This window comes from Artemia sp. Qi Xiang Cuo, chromosome 17 (genome assembly GCF_049724085.1).
Source record: "Artemia sp. Qi Xiang Cuo chromosome 17, ASM4972408v1, whole genome shotgun sequence".
NCBI classification, from domain to species: Eukaryota; Metazoa; Arthropoda; class Branchiopoda; order Anostraca; family Artemiidae; genus Artemia; species Artemia sp. Qi Xiang Cuo.
In genome coordinates this window covers 50,963,701-50,984,214 of record NC_142810.1, presented here as the reverse complement: position 1 = coordinate 50,984,214, position 20,514 = coordinate 50,963,701, and the positions used below count along the sequence as shown (strand labels likewise).

General features: G+C 33.6%; 1 protein-coding gene across 1 annotated transcript in view; it reads left to right on the top strand.

Annotated features, from left to right (window-relative positions):
• The window catches only part of ct (homeobox protein, cut), a 251,784-nt gene that overhangs the window by 59,086 nt on the left and 172,184 nt on the right, over nucleotides 1–20,514 (top strand). Inside the window, exons 3-4 of the mRNA XM_089102897.1 lie at nucleotides 4,700–4,803; nucleotides 9,927–10,144. Coding sequence (XP_088959023.1) covers nucleotides 4,700–4,803; nucleotides 9,927–10,144 — 322 coding nt within the window. The remainder of the gene's footprint in view (nucleotides 1–4,699; nucleotides 4,804–9,926; nucleotides 10,145–20,514) is intronic.

Below are 20,514 nucleotides of genomic sequence, written 5' to 3'. Positions count from 1 at the left end.
TTGGAGTAAGATACTTGGATCTTTTTCTTACAATTCGCCACGGCTTGTTCTCGGAGAGATTTAAGATTTTTAGCAATGTTTATACCCAACCACCGAAAAGAAGAGACACATGGGACAGAAAAAGAAGCGCAATCTAAAGGCGAGTTACAATTACTGTTAAACGAAAGATATTCACATTTAGAAAAATTCAGTGATAGACCAATCTTACTAAGGTTTGTTGCAACTGTAGATACAGAAACAGAAAGACCTTTTCTAGTCCTACTAATTAGAAGTATATCATCAGCATACGCTATGTAAGAAAGATTAATCGCCTGAAAAATACAAGTGGTTGGGATAGAAGATAAAACAGAAGAAATGCAAAGTTTAAAGATAGAAGGGGAAAGGACAGCACCTTGTCTGACACCACGCCGAACCGGAATTTTAGAATCGGAAATAACCCCTTCAGCTTTTATCCGTAGAAAAGAATTGGCATACCAATAACGAAGGAGAGAAACCAGAGAAAGATTAATGCCGTGACTAAAAAGGAAAACAGAGCTTGTGAGTGGACGACGCTGTCAAAAGCCTTGGAAAGGTCCAAGGCGCAAAGATGGAGTTCATATCCCTTTTTAGTCGCATCGATAAGAAGATTAATTAGAACTCGATGGGCTTGCTGGCACCCTACCCCAGACGAAAAACCAAGCTGATTTTCGCCAAAATGTGCACTCGATATGGACGGAAGAAGAACATATTCAAAAACTTTACTGAGATTGCATGACACAGTTATTGGCCGATACGACGAGCAATCGCTAGGAGGTTTCCCTCTTTTAAGAATTGATGTTACAGACCCACATAGGAAGCTATCCGGTACCGCAGACGCACACAAGCACATTTGGAAAAGCAACTGCAGTTGTTGAAAAAGAAGTGGGCAATCAACTTTTAAATGGTTGGCAGAAATGCCATCACAATCGAGGGAATTTGATTTCAACCTTTTTACTGCCTGCTGAACCACAGAGAGCTCGACAGGCAAAATCTGAGTTTGGCTCAGCGATACGGGATGGTAGCTTTATCTTGATCTTCAAGTAGCAGATGTCAAAAATCTTTGGAGAATCAGCAGGAGCTCCAGTCTTGAAATAAAGAGATGCTTGCTCGGCTGCTGCATAGTGTCAAATTTTGAAACTTTTTTGTCAAAAAATTGTCAAAGGCTGTAAGTTATGCCCTGGGGGCATATATGGTTTTATTGAAATCGTTATCGTAGAAACTTCAAAAGGGCTCATTTGATTGGAAATGGGAAAGGCTAGCACCCTTTTTAATAGTTGAAAGTGATTGGAGAGCAAATAACACCCCTCTCACACCCACCATTTCCCCAAACACATCCAATCAAACTTTTTAGATAGCCATTTTGTTTAACGTAGTTGAAAGTTCTGGAAATTAGATATTTGAGGATGACAAACACCCTGACAGCCTTTAGGGTAAGGGTTGTTATTTGTGCGCGGTGGGCATATACGGTTCTTCTACAAAGCGTTGTCGTAAAAACTCAAAAAGGGCTAATTTGCTTGAAAATCGGACAGTATAGTGTCTTTTTTAATAGTCGAAAGTGATTGGATGGCTTGGCATTATAGTTAAGATCTATTTGGGTACAATGTATTATTATTATTTATTTTTATTTTTTTTAGACCAGGACACATCGAAGGAGTTGTCGTAGGAACTTCAAAAAGCGCTCATTCAACTGAAAAAAAGGGCTGATGCCCATTTTTATAGTCGGAAGTGATTGGAGGGCAGCTAAGCCCCATCCCACGCAAGGGCGCAATTTGGGTGGGGGGCAGGGGTGGGCCATTGCCCACCGTAATGTTTTTGAGGGGCCCAAGCTTCCTCTCAAAAAGGCCTATTTTTTCTTTTACAAAGTATACAGGAACAAAATTACAATTAGTAATTAGTCAAAATTTTGAAACTGCTACATTTATATGTAGATTAACTTAGATAATAGTGAGATTAATACTGCAACTGGGTCGTGCATGGGGTTGCCAACTGGACATAATTTACGTCCAAAGGACATATTCCTATGTGCCTGGACATAATGACATAATAGGGCAAAAAAGGGACATATTTTAGACATTTGGGACATAAAGTAGACATATTTTCCAAAATTATTACGTAAAACAAATTACTTTCATAAAAAAAATGTCATTCATCACCAAACGAGTGCTAAGACTCATATCTACTTATTTTTTAAGCTCTGTATTTATTTTCCGGGGTTGCTTGCTCTTCCCTGAAGCAAACTTTCTGAAAATGCCTTCAAAATTCTTTCACCTATAAATGGTATTATTGCCCTGATTTTTACTCGGCACGGTCAAAATAAAGGACAAGCTGTCGTCTTTTTATATAAACTTGCTTCCGGCTTCCGAACGTCACACAAAAATCTCAATGAAAAGTTAACAAGCCTAAAATTGAGGCTATTGCAGAGGAGATATGTTAATAAGACAGTTCCTATTTTTATAATATGCAAAAATTGTAGTTATCAAACTTTGAAATCGATTTCGCTATACTTACCTCCCAGACCCTCTAATATGCAGACGTATAGATAGACGAATTGTATTATTCCCATGTTTCAAAGTTTCTTGCTTTCGTCAGCATTTATTTGATTTACGGTTATACTAGTTGAAAAAAGAGTGATGCATGGCAAAATGCATAGAAAATAATTAATTTTTACTATGGAGGGAAGCCCTTTTCATATAGGGAATAATTTCTCTACGTTTTAAGTTTTAATATCGCTCCTTACTTTCAGTTAAAAAAAAACTTGTTTTTTTTTAATTACGGATCAAGAACCAAAGTGTGGTTGCTATAGCACGCAAGTACCAAAAATTTTATTACGAAAAGTTTATCTTGGAAGACATGTGGCCGCAAGCTCTTCAGAGGTCGTCATAGAAAGGCACCGTTGTCGCCTTGAACCCCATCCAGCGGGGGAGACAAAGTCATAGAAGTAATCCATGGATATTAGCGAAAGTGAGATAATGTTTAAGAATTTAGCATGTAAAATTTCAGTGGAAACACTCCTAAGCAATCAATTTAGAAATGGCTAAAATTTGCGAAAAAAAATAGGAAAAAATTATTACGCAAAAAGTGTTGATGGGCACACCGTTATGATTGCATAACCAGTATCAGCTTAAAAAGTTGCATTGCACAAAGAAATTTTCTTGAACAAAAAGCTGGGTTCCCAGGCTTATCATAAATAATATGGTTTACTAAAATTACTATGCTATAGCCATAATTTATTGAGAACTCAAATAATATAATCTGCTTTAATTTATAATAAATGTATTTTATACTAAATAGTACAATTTATAGTAGATAAGAAAAACGTTGAACAATGAAAAGAATAATCATGCAGTAAATAGTATAATCTATAGGAAACTTTAAATCATTTGGAATAAATATAATTAATGTATAAATTCAATTCCATAGCTAAAATGCGTTGTGATGCCTGAATGTTAACTGCATTCACTTAGAAGATGTTATATTACTATTTTTGGCTGGAATTTTAAAACCCAAAAGAGAAGAATGTTTTTTTTTTCAATAATCGTCAGCTGTTCGGACGTGGACTGGGTCCCTGTTTCCTAAAATGGGGGGTGGGGATATTTTTTCCTTTATGAAGATACAAAATAAAGGTATTTTCCAAAATCCAAAGGAGAGTATTTTTTACTTTTAAGGTTTTTTGGTACTTTTACTTTTAAGCTTTTTTGGTACTTTTACTTTCAATTTTTTACTTTTAAGGTTTTTTTGGTACTTGGCTGTTAAACAAAACACACCCAAGAAGGGAATTTAGGTTAATCCTAATGAAATATACCCAAACGATAATATAATGCTTTAGAAACAAAATGGAAACTACGACTACGAAACGAATTATGGAAAGCAGGCCGCGCAGAGCGCATTATATTAAATACCTAACCCCTAACTACCTCTATATATTAAATATTATATAAATATAGCTACATCGTAGTTTTTCCTACTCAAAATAAGCAAATCATAACCGATTCCATGTAGGTAAAATATTGTCAGACTTTACGCTGCGTAATTCTTGAATGTGTTTCGTTTAACAGACAAGCGCCTGTTTTTAAAGTGAAAACACCCTATTCAAGACAATGTAAAACCACTTTAAATCACATATTTTCGAATAAAAGAAATCCATCGAAAATTAGGTTCTCCAAAAATTTCAAAGAACCCAATTTTATTTTGGGAAATTTAGGGAAAGCTCTAAAAATTCTTTTATTGAAACCAACATAGAACTTTTGATCCAGGTTAGTTCAATCTAGTTTGGGAAAATTTTTCATTCATTAGATTGACAATTAAAAAAAAGATATGTCATCCTCTGGGCAGGGCGGTATCCAGGATTTTGTTCGTGGGAGGGGATTACAAAAAAAACTAAAAGATTTATCAATTTTTTATATATACATATTTGTTATCTTTTTACGATTAAGAGAAAAATTGGGGGGGGGGGGGGGGGTTCAAAACCACTACACCCCCCCCCCGGGATACGACCTTGCCTCCGGATCTTGATAAGAAAGAAAAGCTTATGTACTTGATCAAACAACCAGTTTAGTCAGCTGTACGGTGGCGACAGGTGGCGTAGAGGTAGGAATGAGTAAGACCATTTGCTCAAAGCTTTAAAGCAATTCAAAGCAATATACCTGATTATTTGAAAATTTACACTAAAAATTTATTCAAGGTTTTTGGGGTCCATGGCACAGACACAAGACTCAAATTCAACAGAAGGAAACGGACAACAATCCTTCGATATTCTCCTCCAAGAACGATTGAGAAGGGACGAAGGTATTTTATCAATTATTTTTTTCCTTTAATTTCATTAAGTGTTAATTATTTCATAAATTTAAGAAGGTGGTTTTTAACTATTTTTAAGTGGCTTACAGGACTTCATTTTGTAAAACTTATTGCAATTAACTGTTGAAGCTTTGAATAAATTATGGTGGACGAGCAGCGTGCGCTGCTGTGTTTGCCTAAAGGGGTTAAATGCTGAATTGAGTTGTCAGTAGCAGTAGTAGTAGTCAAGATTGCTAACTGGACACATTTTATGTCAAAATGACACATTCCCATATGCCGGGACAAAATACCATAAAAGGGCAAAAAAAAGTGACACACACTAGAAATTTGGGTACTGGTGCATTATATGGTCACTTTTGAAAAGTTAAGTTTGGTTAATGCTAATGAAATAAAATAAAACAGGATGAATATATACTTGTTTATAAAAAAATTTGGGCTATATTTTTGCAAATTTTTTTTTGGGGGGGGGATAAATCATAGCATATATTAAATAGGTAACGTAACCTCTTTACCTTCCCCCCCCCCAAACCCCCCCAAAAAAACAGTTTAAATATCGTAAACGCATTGAAAACCACGCTTTGCATTGCATTTCTCTATAGCGGTCTCTTGCAATTAACCCGTCTGGCGGGTTTTTTGTAACTGGTTTCCTTGAAAAATGTACAAAAGCAACCTTGTAAAATATACAAAAGCCGCTTTAGAAGAGGTATCAAAGCGTTTTTCGGTCAATAATCCAACTAGCAAGAAAAATGACCTCTAGTTTTTCAGATCTTAAAATGGACATTTTAGCTAAAAATGACATATTTTTGGATGCTCATGGGATACATTGATGGACCAATAAGTTAGCAACCCTGGTAGTAGTAACTTGTCAATTAATTCTGGTTATTTTTGGTGACTTGAGAAAGTTTCAATTTCTCAAATTTTCCGATCTTGCGTCTTTTTTTATTGCGCTTGATGGTGTAACCTGCTTCAACAAGTCCTTTTATAGATAGAAAATTTCCTTTGTATGTTTATAATAGCAAAAAATTTATCAAGTGAAACTCATTTTTATGAGTCAAAAGTCTGCTGAATTCGCTCTTGTAAGTTTTATTAATACTCACTATAGTGGGTATTTAAAGACATGTCTTTCCGAGTTTAGTATGGAAAAATGTATAAGTTTAGACATAAATATGTTTATTATATGTACATAAACGTATAGAAATGACGCAAAAATACGTTCAAACATATATAGTTTCTTGTGTACACAAATAATTCAAAGTTTAGCTTGTCATAAATTCTCTCAGATTTTTCAATACTATATTATAAAATATTATAAAATTATTATAATAGTATTTATTATATTATTATAATATTATATTAATATAATATTGTATTATTACAATATTATATTTTAAATTATAAATTTAATATCATAATCAAAATTTGATAACTATTTTAAGTTAGAAAAAAATCCATGTACTATTTTTTGGCAACTTCAAAAAAAAAAAAGACTAAAATCGCGTATATAAAGCTGTTCTTGGTGACGAACTGTAAGTAAGGAGTGATGCGGCTCGATAGTAACGAAACAGAATATTGATATCAATAGATAGATCAAAAGAATCGGCTTACTCTGCTGATTCCAAATATATAAGAGTTATTAAGTTTAGTGTTACTCATCAAAGGCTACGAGCCTGAAAAAAATTGCCTTATTTTCGAAAAAAGGGGGAAACACCCTCTAAAAGACAAAGACTCTTAATAAAAATAACACCATCAGATTCATCGTATCAGAGAACCCTACTGTACAGGTTTGAAGCTCCTATCTGCAAAAATGTGGAACGTTGTATTATTTTTTTTTTGCCGAAAGAAATATGACGGATGCGTGTTTATTTGTTTACTAAGCAAATCTTGGAAACCAGAACCAAGCCACTTGAGGCCAGCCGAGCTCTGCACGAACTCCTCCTTCACTCTGCTCTGTTTATTGCTTCACTGTTTACTTCTTCCTATGAAGTATATATTTACTTACTTTTGGCGGGAACCAGACGAAGAATTGTCCTGCCTTGCATCAATTGACTTTTGAGTTTCTTCCAACGGCCGCTTCGATCTGTCGACTTCAGCTTCCTCGGTAATCTTCAACCAGTCTCTATCCGAAATCTACCATGACTCCGAAAGCCTCCCCATGGTTCAAGGTCCTCCTTTAATTTTTGCCAAAGTATCCATGATGTATCCATGTTTTCTAATTTTCTGTGAACATTCTAACGAAATGCGTCCTTTTTTTTGTTGGATCCAGATGAGTTGTCAAAATGGATTCCAGATGGGTCCATAGGTCCAAATGGATCATCGAGAATATCATCATCCTTCATCCGTAAAACATGACCTAGTCCACCTAGCTCCATGCCTTAAGGTCTTTGTTCCCTAAACCAGCGTATGGTGTTTTTCTGCAGTCTTATGGTTCTAATGTTTAAGTGTAATGGAAGATCTTCCTATATTTTGATAATCTAGCCATCTAGTCTAGGTTCGGCTTTACCCATTCATCAAATTACATTCCTTAAGTTTGTTTTGAATTCTTTGTTAGATTGAAAAGGCGTTGAAAAGTGGCAGAAATATTGAATTGATTTCATTTATGACCCGTTGTAAACACAATAACAAAATGTCATAAGAAAATAAAAGAGAAAGGCGGAAAATAACAAATAAAACTAAAATATAATTCATAACATAAGCACACAAGCACAATAATTACCCAAACAAACAGAATACACATTGCAAGCAAAATAATTACAAACACAAAAAAAGCTATACATTTACTGTTTTAAAAGGGAACACTACAAGGAGGTATCCAGGGGGGGGGGGGGGGTTACCCGGTTTGACCCCCCCCCCCGAAATTTTTTACCGAGTCAAAAATAAGTCGGAAATTAGTAAAACCTAGGTAAAAATCAGTAAAATTAGTCGAAAACTGAGTCAAAAATTAGTAACCCCCCCCCCCCCGAAAAAAATCCTGGATCCGCCCTTGGAACACCATTGGGATCCATTATAAGCTACAAGGCATCTGCACATGGCAGCATTAGGGTCTATAATATCGTATCTCCTATTGGCCCGAGAATTAATTGCCCAAGGTATGTGAAACTATATATAAAGGGCCCAAGGTATATGTGGAATAGGAAATTTGTCTCTATTTTCAAGACAGTTTGGACAATTATCTAAGAGCAACTAAATTGTGACTCGATCTTTGGGTAGATATGACATTGATAAATGCAATTATGTAAGTATCTTTTACTTTGGGATCAAGTTATGGGTGTAGCCTTGTCAGAGAATCGCGTGTTTCAGAGGGAGATAAACCTAAGGTTTTTGGGCAAGCCTATTCCTATAACAATAGTCCGAGAAATAGGAAGGGGTTAATATGTAGTAGTCTGGAAGGGGTAGTCGAAACGCTTTTAAAAAATGAAAAAAGATAGGGGAAATAATTGGTTTTTGCCAATACTTTGTTCAGTGTTGAATGAAGCTCGTTTAGCTCATAGCAAGCCAAAAATAAGGAATATGGGGGGGGGGCACCTACCCCTCAGTGGTGCTGCCTTTCATGTTTGCTAAAATGGCACAATTTCCTTCAAACATTTTAAACGAAACAAACTACAGTTTAATTTTATGCTGCTATATTTGACCAAAAAAATTTATTTCCCATTTCAGACTAAATTGCCTTAATGCCTGAAATTCTTAAAATATGTACCATTCAATCTGGGAGGCCTACTTATGGTTAAAAAATGGACATTCTTCATGAAAAGTTCATAAAAATAGCTCTTAATAGGACTTTGTTTTTACTGATCTTACTAAACCAAACCAGTTCAACACTTAAATAAAAAAACAAAAACTAAAAAATAAAACTTTAAAACTAAAAAACCACAATAAAGTAAGATAAAAACCAAATAAAAACACGAACTTCAGGGTAAAGTGGGTACCCCCCCCCCCCCTGGTTACGGCATTGGGCACAAGGGAAATTTTCAGTGAGGCACTGCAATCCTCTTCTTACAAGTATATAGAAAAATAATCGCTTAGTTTAGTGATACTGATATAGAAAACCAAATATGTCTACAATTGTTGTATAAATTAGTTGAGTCAGATAATTTTTAACGTTTGTTAGCAGTTTTTGTTTAAACCCTTTGTTGAATCGTTCAGATATCTCGTGTAGAACTGCATTTTGACTAAAACTGACAATTTCGGATTTATATCAGATTTACATTTGAATATATCCATGCACTATTAGATTATACCATACAATTTTTAGGCTTGTCACAGCAGACCGACACAGTGGTATCAATTCATGAGATTTAGGGAGAGGGGATATGACGAATTGTATTATTCAAAAACAGGAGGGGGGGGCAAGTTACTACATTTTATCAACGTAAACTTGCCTCTGATGCTGCCTGCCTTTGGCTGGGTCCACTGATCCCCATTTCTGGCTGTTTTATTATATGTAGTTGTTAATTTTGTTTGTAATAGATAGATAGATTTATTATTTATGTATTTTTCCATATATCAGTAAAATAATTACATAACAATCTACAAATCCCCACAAAGGTTCCATGGCCTGTAGGAGGGGTTGTTAAGTTATGATTGTTAAGTTATTGTAATATCATTAATTTGTTATTTTCAGTGTATTTTTCTTTTATTTTCTCTTTATCTGATTCTAATATATTCAATTGAGTAAGTGGATTATAATATTATTTCCATTTTAAAGGGTGCTAAGTCCCTCTAACAAAATTAGTGTTAAAAGATGAGTAGCGACAAATGCTAGAATTACCGAGACAAATTAATAAAAGAGGGAGAAAACTCTTCCAGTTCTTTCAATTCTAATTTGTAGGGCAATGAGGCCCTCCACAGATAGCAGTGATTTGACACTTTCAGAAAACACAATGGATGACATAACCTGGGCAAATGCGCATAGGAGCCACTGATTTAGCATCTTGGCTCCAGCAATGCTATCAACAAAATTCGAAAACGGTTGTTCATAGTATCAGTAACACGGCTACTGAGATCTTTAATTAATTCAGTACGGAATGAGACTCCCCCCCCCCTTGCGCATGTGTCTGATTGAGACCGTTTGACCACCACTTTTCAAGTGGCAGCTTACCTTGTATTTTTATTTTCAGGAACAAATATGGCTCCAAGACCAACTGTAAGTCCAGCCTCGGGACTTACTGTTCGGGACTTCTCAAAAGACTTACCAAATTCAGGACAGTCACAATGGCCTTTTGTGCACAATTTAGCATCATCTGGGTTTCAGCCGGGACAATTTCCTAGTTTATACCCTGGTTTTTATGGAGGGAGCCCCTTTCCACCTTCGCTTGGTGGAATGCTTACAGAAGAGGTAAGGCACATGCAGCTGCATCACTACCGCTGCAAGGAGGCAGATGTAGCTGCAATATTCTAGAACTTCTACCTATGAAACTTACAACTGCCATTTGCGAAATGAGAGTAATTGAAATGTTCACGTAGATGCACAGTCTAGACTATTATATAGCAATTATATAGAGTAAGCCCGAGAGAGTTGGTTTGTGGACATAAATTGTGGACAATATCCTTATGCAAATCCACGTGTATTTAGCTTGGGGACGGGTATTATAAAGAGTGTCAAAATATAGTGTAAAAAATAGCAATACTTAAAAAAAGATCCATTGTAAAATTTTGATAGACCTTGAAATGACCAGACTTCTTAGCCTTTCGTTCTGCGTATCAGTGGCACCAATTCATGAAATCTAAGGGGGTGGGAGGATTTTTTTTTTGCAGTTTTTGTCATTTTTTTATGAAAATAAAAGAACGTATGTTTGAAAGCCTAGCGGGGTGTTTTTTTTTCATTGTCTTTGTTTAATTGTATTGATTCGATTTTTCCTAAATTCATTGGTTTAAACGAAGATGGAAAAACAAAGAAAAAAAATTAATTTTTCAAAACCAGGGGATGGGAGCAATTTCAATTGTTTTAAGTTGAAATTATATTTACAGGTATTTTTCAAAATATAGAAGGCAGAATTACTAACCGCCATCTTATGGCGTTAATTATACATCCTGACATATGTATTTTCCAATGCTTGATACTCTAATACTTTTATAATAATACTCTCAAACGGAATTTATAAATTAAATTTAACTAATTATGAAATGAACTCAAGCTCTCGGTTTACAGGCCTAATTTCAATAGTTGCTTTATTAATTTCTATTATTGTATAGGTATTATCAGGGAGTGGCCCCCTGATATGTTCCCGAAAATAAAAAAAAATTAAAAATACAGCTCATTTGACCTATAATTTCTCCGCAAGTTAGTCTCTGCCAAGATTGTGATAAATTTGCATAAGCATAAATATAAGGGTCACCATAAATACATGATTTAGGGAGGCAACTCCTCTAAGTCAATATCTTGGATAGAACCTGTGCGAAAGCACATGATGGTTGGCCCCCAACCCCTAATTGCTCTTCCTGGCTGAAGGGCCAAGAAACGGAGATCAGCGCCGCCGGTAGGGACTATAAAGTCCAATGCCGTATTCTATACCTTTTTTTTAAATTCATATTCTAATTTCGCAGATAACAAAATAAACTGTAGATTAAAGTTCACTTCATAGGATCAAACGGTAGTTAGGATCAATGGAAAGGAGACAGGAATAAGCCAAAAACAGATGCAATAATTAAGGCTTGAAGTTTGACACCAGTGGCCCAAGTGGTAGGCGCACCTTCTTGCTAAAGAGCTTGATCCCTCAAAAAGCTGCTGAAGAATTTCCAGAGCCCTGACTTTGTCAGTACTGTTCTGAAATTGGATATAGCCTAAAACTTTTCACTCTAATTGTGTTAAGAAAGCAGCTGATAGAAAGACTATGATATCCTGAAGAAAAATAAAGTAAATCATTTATCTTGATTCTAATGTCCTTGAATGTCCATTCTAATGAATCTTGTCAACTAATGTCCCCTTAAAACTAGACCCTAAATAGGGTATATTTACGCAAAGTTGGTACATAACCCCAGAACAGAAGGTCGACACATAACTATCCTGGCGGAGTTCTTCGTGAGAGTAGAAACTAGTTTGGCTTACGCCTTGCTCACCCAAACATCCAGAGCCTGTTCCTAGGGCTGGTTGTGTCACCTTCCAGATGTGGCGCCCGGGGTAGCTGACCCGGCCCCCCCCCTTCGAACAGTTTTGTAAATACCCTATCCAGGTAGTATCCTGATTATAACATTTTTATTCACCTTTGAGGGTTTGTGACTTCAAAAAAATCTTGCTATTCTTAGAAACATTACTAAACTTCCTTAAGTTAGAAAAAAGATGAATTATAAACAGATCACAAGAAGCTAGGGAAATACCACGAGTTTCTTACAATTTGTATACGACTCACTTAATTTAATTGTTGAAGAATATGGCTCTCTTCCGTAATTACATTTTTTATCTTAAGTAGAAATTGTATTGACAATTAAATAAAAGTTGAGACTAGGCATTATTCTGCTAAATATTTTTTTGTTAGCGTAATTATATATATATCCCTCGTTTTAAACAGCGAGGATCTGGCGAGGACTTATATAAATCCTTTTAATAATGTTTAATTTTTTAATCCTAATTTTTATTGAATTTTAAGTAAATCCTTGTTTCAAGGGGCTTTTCTGTAAATAGGTTGCTCCCTAAAATACAAAATTGAAATTGCACAACGGCAGTAGTTTTAATGTACAAAACACCTCTATCATTTCAACTTTTTTTTTCAGACCTAAACCTTCAGCTATTTTAAACACCTTATTTCAAAGAGGCTACAGTGTGAAGAGGTTGCACTTGCACCCTCAAATGCAAAATTTGAATTACATAGCTATACTAGTTTCGACATGGAAAACAGCTCTAAAATTTTTGTTTTGTTTTGTCAAATCTAAACCTGCAGTAATTTTAATAATATGTGAAGAGGTTGCTCCCTCAAATTCAAAAATGAATGTGCGAAACAGCTCTATCATTTCAACTTCTTTGTCAAATCTAAACCTCCTGTAGTTTTAGGCCCGTCCTTATTTCAAAGAGACTACTATAGGAAGAGGTTGCTCCTTCACAACAAAATTTTAACAGTATAAATGTACTAGTACTAACTATAAAAAGGCTCTATAATTTTCAACTTATTGTTTAATCTAAGCCTGCAGTAATTTTAATAATATGTGAAGAGATTGCTCCCTCAAATCCATATTTTGAAATTTTTATAAAATTCAAACCTCAAGTAATTTTTGCACGTCCGTATTTCTAGAGGCTATCCTGTTAAGAGGCTGCTTCCCTCAAATGCAAAATTGAAATTGCCTAAGAGTACTAGCATTAATAAGGAAGAAGATCTATAATTTCAACTTTTTATTAAATCAAAACCTTCAGTATTTTTTGAGCGTCTCATTTCAAGAGCTTCATCTATAAGGAGGTTTCTCCTTCAGATGCAAAGTAGAAATTTCCTACTAGTACTAGTTATATAATTTCAACTTTTTATAAAATCAAACCTCCAGTAATTTTAAGCACAAGGCTGTTCTGTAAAGAGGTTGCTGCCTCAAATACAAAAATGGAACCGCATAACGGTGCTGGTATTAATATGCGTCGAAGGGCTCTAAAATTCTCCTAGGTGGTCTTTTATTGGAAAATATACTAAGTTAGTTGGTAGCATTATAGCTATTGAAACTGTTCATACTATCGCATAATTTTTATAGGGCAAACGTGTGTAATAAAACTGAATATACTGTTTCAGGATATTAAAGAAGTGAAATCAGAATTAAAACGATACTAGGGAGAAAACTCTTATTTGAATATATCTTAAACTCTTCATATTAATGTTGTAGGTGGTAAAAATTAATAGGAGATCGTATCCAAGAGAGCGAGGCCCATCCGAGACTTTTGTTCGAGGGGGGGGGGGGGGGGTACAAAAAACTTTAAAACGCACCCAAAGTTGTTTATATGCCTTTTTGTTGCGTTTTTACGACTCGGACAAACATTTTTTTTGGAGGGGGGGGGGGGCAGATCCCCTAACCTCCCCTGGACATGACCATGCAAGTGGGTGTGGGGTTCTTGGCCTATTCATTCCCTGGAGTTTTGAATTTTTCTGTTTTTCATTTAATTCGTCCATTTTTGCAAATTTTCTGAAGTTGTACACTATACAAAACTTGGCTACAATAGTCGGTAAAATTGGGTAAATGGATATACATTAGATTTAAAATTAGATAATAAAAGTATATAAATTAGGTGCAGGTCTATACTTTAGGCATACTTTATATACATTAGATTATGTAATTTAGATGTATTAGGCATAAAGTAGACATAGAAGTAAAGAACCAAGCAAGGGGAGGGGGTTCAGGGCCCGGGCTCGCCCAGGAATCTTATAATCACTGGAGTTGTGGGGCGCTACTTATTTGATTTTGAACTAAATCAAGTATTTTGCAGTAGGGATCAAGACATGGCTAATTGTAGAAAAAGCCAAGACAGATAGTCCGAGTAATTGAGAGGCAAATATGGAATTAGCCCTTTTTAGAATTGCATAAAAATTAGGTCATTTTATTTGTTGATAGATAAGTATATCTATCATCCATCCATAGGTCATTCCTAGGGCAGAACTAAGGTAGATAGATAATAAAAAAAACTTTTTTGTTTATTATATTAAGTTCATTTTCAAATTTTCTCATTTACGAGCCTGTCTTCAAGCTATTATTAATATCAGGGATGTTTTATTTTTTCAGGGGCTTTAAAATTTCACTACTAGATAATAATTTACGACTAGTGCTACTACTACTAACAACTCAAAGCAGCACGAAGCTGCCCGAGGTCAACAAACTTGCGTATTCCCCTTCTCCCTCTCGATCTATTCAAAGCCTCAGTAATCTTGTCAATAATCTAAAAAAGCATTGAATTTCAAATCAAACTATTTAAAAACTAAATAATAGTTAAAATTAGTTATTAATAATCTGAAAATTACTAAATCATTAAGTTTTAGTATTTAATTATTTCCTTTTTCTCAGAATTCCAGAAATTTTTAAGTTATTGTACTTTTGAACTATTACGACAGAGAAAGCTGTCGTTAGTGGCACCTAGTTGCTTACGGAAATTCTACTGGATCTGGAACCCCAGCTACAGATTTTCTACGGAAAACTTCCGACATTTAGCGACTTATAAAAAAAAGCTAGTGGAAACACTGGTAGGTCGTATCCGCCGGAGATAACCGGAATTTACTCATCATATTTGACAAATTCGCTTGATTATTTTTCTTCTTTGCAAAAGTGAATTCATTTTAAATTATTTTAAAATTCGAAATTCATTCTAAAATTTGAACTCAACCTCTATTATATTGTCGGTACAAACATCAAGGAAAGCATTTGTATTTTGTAACATTTATGAAAAATCGCTACAAAATGTATACTAAATTTGATAAGGCTGGTTACCATATAATAATATTAAATTGGTACAAATTGCCGGAAATTGTTCATATTTGATATGCTCACCTGTTCAAAGAACTCGTTTTCACTGTACATTAGTTAAAGAAATATTTTATATCTTTTTTATTTATGTAAAAATATTTTTTTTTATTAAATATTTTTTTATTTATGTAAAAATATAAAATGAACTAAAATAAAAATTCAACATAAAAGTTACCGAAACTTCGACTCCATTATAAACGAATCAAAACATTAATCAATTCAGCCACATATGAAAAAAATAACTTAGGAAGAGGTACAAATAAAACAAAAAATAAAAAAATTGAAAAAAAAGAAAAAAAGAAAAACAAAATGAAAAAAATATTTTAGGAGGAGGTACAAATAAAACAAAAAAAGAAAAATGAGAAAATTGAAAAGAAAGAAAAAATGAAAAACAAAATAAAAAATTATTTTAGGAAGAGGTACAAATAAAACAAACAAAGAAAAATAAAAATATTGAAAAAGAGAAAAAATGAAAAACAAAACGAAAAAATTATTTTAGGAAGAGGTACAAATAAAACAAAAACAAAAAAAGATATGTGAAATATTTAGAAAGTCTAGGAAATGACGAGGCGAATTGTGAAAATTTTGGGGCATTTTGAAGGGGTTGGAAAGTACCCTGGCCGAAAGCCACGTTCCTCCCCACTAAATACATGCATGCTTGAAATATATAAAAAATATTATTTTAGTTAAATAAATATACAAACTTAAAAAATCGCTCAATCACTTGATTGTATCCCTTGCGTCCCTAAGGGACATATTTGGGAAACGTGGAGCTCAAAAGGATGATCCATCAGCTTCTGTTCTTGATATCTATGGAACGCGTTGACACTCTAAGTTTTCAACCCAGCTCTTCCGTGACTTCTTCGTGGTCGATGTTCATGTATCTTTGCTTCGAATGTGGTAGTCAAGAAACAACCAGCGCCATGCTCTTAACTTACCCCAGCTACCAAGGTTGCTCCAGTTTTATTTTATTTATGATAGTGTCCAAAGCTGTATCCATTACTGGGTTTTAACCCCCCCCCCTGTAAATTTTTATTCGACTCGTAAAATGTAACAAAAATGGGTACTTGTGCATTATACCCACTCTTTTACATACTGCTAGTTTGGTTAATGTTAATGAAATAAAATAGGATGAATATAGAATAGTTTAGAAACAAATTTGGGCTATATATTATCACATTGGGGGGGGGGGGGGGTTGGGTAAAGAAAAAAAACAGGTAAAAAAAGACAGATACCCGATTATAATGGTTTATTAACAAAATTACAATAATTACATGTTACAATTATGCGCCCAGAACGCTATTATGTCTTCAAGAATCGCTGTAAAATTATCTCTACTTTCACACTTCCGTTTCACACAACTTGACCCTAGGAACTGTTTTATGATCGGGTTTCGGGTATCTGTCCCGGTAAGAGTGGGTATAATGCACAAATACCCAACAATGCATATAAACAAATTTCTGATCATTTTTAATGTGAATTTTGTCAAATCCTCCCAGAACAAAAATCCTGGATGTGCCCTTGATAGTGTCATGATTTCAGCGCGTTTTTGCACCTCCTGTTTTGTATCTTAGTCAATATAATTGATCATTGCTCCGCGTAAGAGACACTGCACCTCGGATCTGAAGAGGTTGCGTTCTTCAGGCTCAAACTCTCACACGCATACAGATCGATCAGTAAATTCAGGCCGTTGAAGAGATGGACTCTTTGCCGAATACAGAGGCTGCCGCCCCGTCATTTCAACTATCTCTTCGTCAATGTTTAAGGAGGGAAGATTATCTTGATCCTTATGTGACGTCATCCAAGGCCGTATCCAGGGGAGCTAAGGGGCTTGAACCCCCCCCCCCCCTTCCAAAATGTTTGTCTGACTCGTAAAAACGTTTCAAAAAGTAAAAATATTAAACTTGCACCATCATATAAGAAAAACTAGTTCTATTAGTTCGCATTAGTACTAATAATAAATGTAATTCTAAACTAAATTTAAATACGAGAAAATTTATAACCCTAAATAAAAATACTTCCTTGCTCTGTTATCCTGTAGCTAGAATTGAAGGTCTCATTTTTTAAAGATTTGTGAAAAAGTTGTTTCAAAATACCTATCAAAGTTGATTCAGTTCATTATCGAATAAATTCTTACAAATTCTCACGATTCTTACGCTCTGCAACGCACTTGGCCGTTCAAATTGATAAACATTCATTTTTATTAGTAGTAAATAGAAGTGTAAATAAAATTTAAAATCATTTAAAAAATACAAGGTATGTTTAAGAAGTCAAACCATAAAATATAAAAAAAAATACTAAAATAGGATTAATTTCTTGCATTATTATCTGTAGCCTAACTATAACTGAAAGAAGGCAATCTTGTTTTGCAAGGTTTCATTTGCATTAATAAAAATTCATTTTTATTAACAAAAAAATATCCGTATTAAATTCAAAATCCAAAATAAGTTCAATCTAAAAAAAACATTAGAACTACAGCAAAAAATAAAACATTCAAAATAAAATTAAGTCCTAGCTTTGTTATGCTGTCACTACAAAAATTCATTTTAATCAATAATAAAATAAATTCTAAATTAAGCTTAAAGATTAAAATAAATTTGACCTTGCAAAAAGTCATAAAAACGAAATAAAAAAAAAACAAAAATCATAATAAAAATTACATCTTGCTGTGTTATCCTGTCACTACAACTGAGAGAAGGTAGTCTTATTTTGCAAGATATTCTTTTCATTAAAAAACATTCATTTCTATTACCAAAAAATGTGTGTCTGGATTAAATTAAAAGTTTTAAATAAATTTAATGCGAAAAAATACATTGGAAATTAGAACACCACATAATCCTAAAATTCCTAAAATAAATCCTAAAAAAATAAATAAAAAAATCCTAAAATAAAATTAATTTCTTAATCTATTATCCTGTCACTACAAGAGTTCGTTTTTATTAATAACAAATACAAGGCTAAAATAAGCTTAAGAAATCTAAATAAATTTAAACCTGCCAAAAATTATATGTAAAAAATACAAACAATGCAAAAATCATAAAAAATTTGATTTCTTGCTGTATTATCCTGTCACTACAACTGAAAAAAGGCGAACTGATTTTGTAAGATTTATGAACAAATTGCTTCAAAATATATATCAAATTCGATTCAGTTGATTATCTGATAATTCAAAAAAAATGTTAAGTATGAATAGCCGGAAATTGTTCATACTTCTCGCCTGTTTGCGTTTTTAAGTCGGGTGATTTGATCAGTGCCGCCTAGAAAATATTGTTCCAAATTTATCAAGCGGATCATGTTCTACCCGAATGCGTGAAAAGAAATGGCGATAAACTAAAGGAAATTATAAAATTCAAATGGTTTATTGTCTTTATCGAGTTACGACACAGCCTTGGACGATTTCCTTTGCCAAAATGATTCTTGTTCTTCTGATAAAGGGGATGATCGTCAGCCGTGAACTTTGCTTTATATTGATAGTCATTCATTAAAATTGATTCGATTTCAAATATCAATCGATTTGGTTATACTATTATTGTATATTATTATATTGTATTAAGGTCATTGATGATGCTAGGTTTTCTAGGTCTTTTTTTTAGGCTAATGGATATAATATTTTTCTATTTTTTCTTTAAGAAATTGTAATTTCTTTTTTTCTTTGTAAGAAATTGTAATTTTCATTTTTTTTTCTTTGGATTCCATTTCGTGGATTGATTCATTCTTATTTTTTAACATTAGGTAGTTCACTTTTTCTTTAAGTTTTTTTTTTTTTTGCCTAGCACAAGTTTTTTCAACTGAAAGTAAGGAGCAATATTAAAACTGAAAACGAGCAGAAATTATTACGTATATGAAGGGGGTTGCCCCCTCCTGAACACCTCGCTCTTTACGCTAAAGTATGAATTTTGTCCCAATTCTTTAAGAATGACTCCTGAAACACAAGGGCCGTTTAATTAGAACAATAAGAAGCTTTTTTAAAAGTACTAAACAACTTTAGCGTAAAGAGTGAGATGTTGAGGGGGGGGGGCCCCCTCATATACGTAATAATTTCTGTTCGTTTTAAGTTTTAATGTTGCTCCTTTTTTTCAGTTGAAAAAAACCTGATTTTTTTATTTAATTTCTGATCGTTTTTTAAATAATGCCAGGAAATCTGGCCCCACCTCCACTGAGAAAGCCCCTCCCCATGAAAATATCCTCTAGACAATTCAATCCCAGTACAAATTTACCCCGGACAATTACTCTTAAACACTCCGCGTGTAAAATTGAGACGGGAAAGAGAAAGCAAGACATATAAAAAGAATTTTGTATAAGAATTCTGGCAAATTCCCTCGTGGAAAAACCCCCAGCAGAAATTTTTTCGCCCCCCTCCAAAAAAAATGTATGCATACATCCCAATAACAAATACTATGCGTAAACAATGGGTAAATTTTATAATTTAAAGACCTTTTCCTGGGGGGAATGTTATACCCAAAGGCATAGTTATTGGGCCTTTCAACTGTGATGAACAAAATGGCTATCTCGAAATTTTGATCGGAAGATTTTGGGACAAAGGGTCAGGGGAGGGGAGCTAGTTACCCTCCATTTTTTGGTCACTTAAAAAGGGCATTAGAACTTTTAATTTCCGTTCGAATGAACCCTCTTCCGATATTCCAGGACCACTGGGTTGATACGATTACCCCTGGGAAAAAAACAACAACAAATAAACACGCATCCGTTATCTTTCATCTCCCAAAAATACAAAATTCCATATTTTTGCAGATAGGAGCTTGAAACCTCTATGGTAGGGCTCTCCAACACGCTGAATCTGATGGTGTGATTTTCATTAAGATCACTTGACTTTTAGGGGGTGTTTTCTCCTTTTCTCGAAAATAAGAAAAGTTTCCTCAGGCTCTTAACCTTTGATGGGTAAGACTAATCTTAATAAAATTTATATATTTGAAATTTTGAAATCAGCAGAAAAAGTCAATTCTTTTTATATACATATATATATATATATATATATATATATATATATATATATATATATATATATATATATATATATATATATATATATATATATATATATATATATATATATATATATATATATATATATATATATATATATATATATATATATATATATATATATATATATATATATATATATATATATATATATATATATATATATATATATATATATATATATATATATGTATATATATATATATATATATATATATATATATATATATATATATATATATATATATATATATATATATATATAGTACGTAGATATATATATAT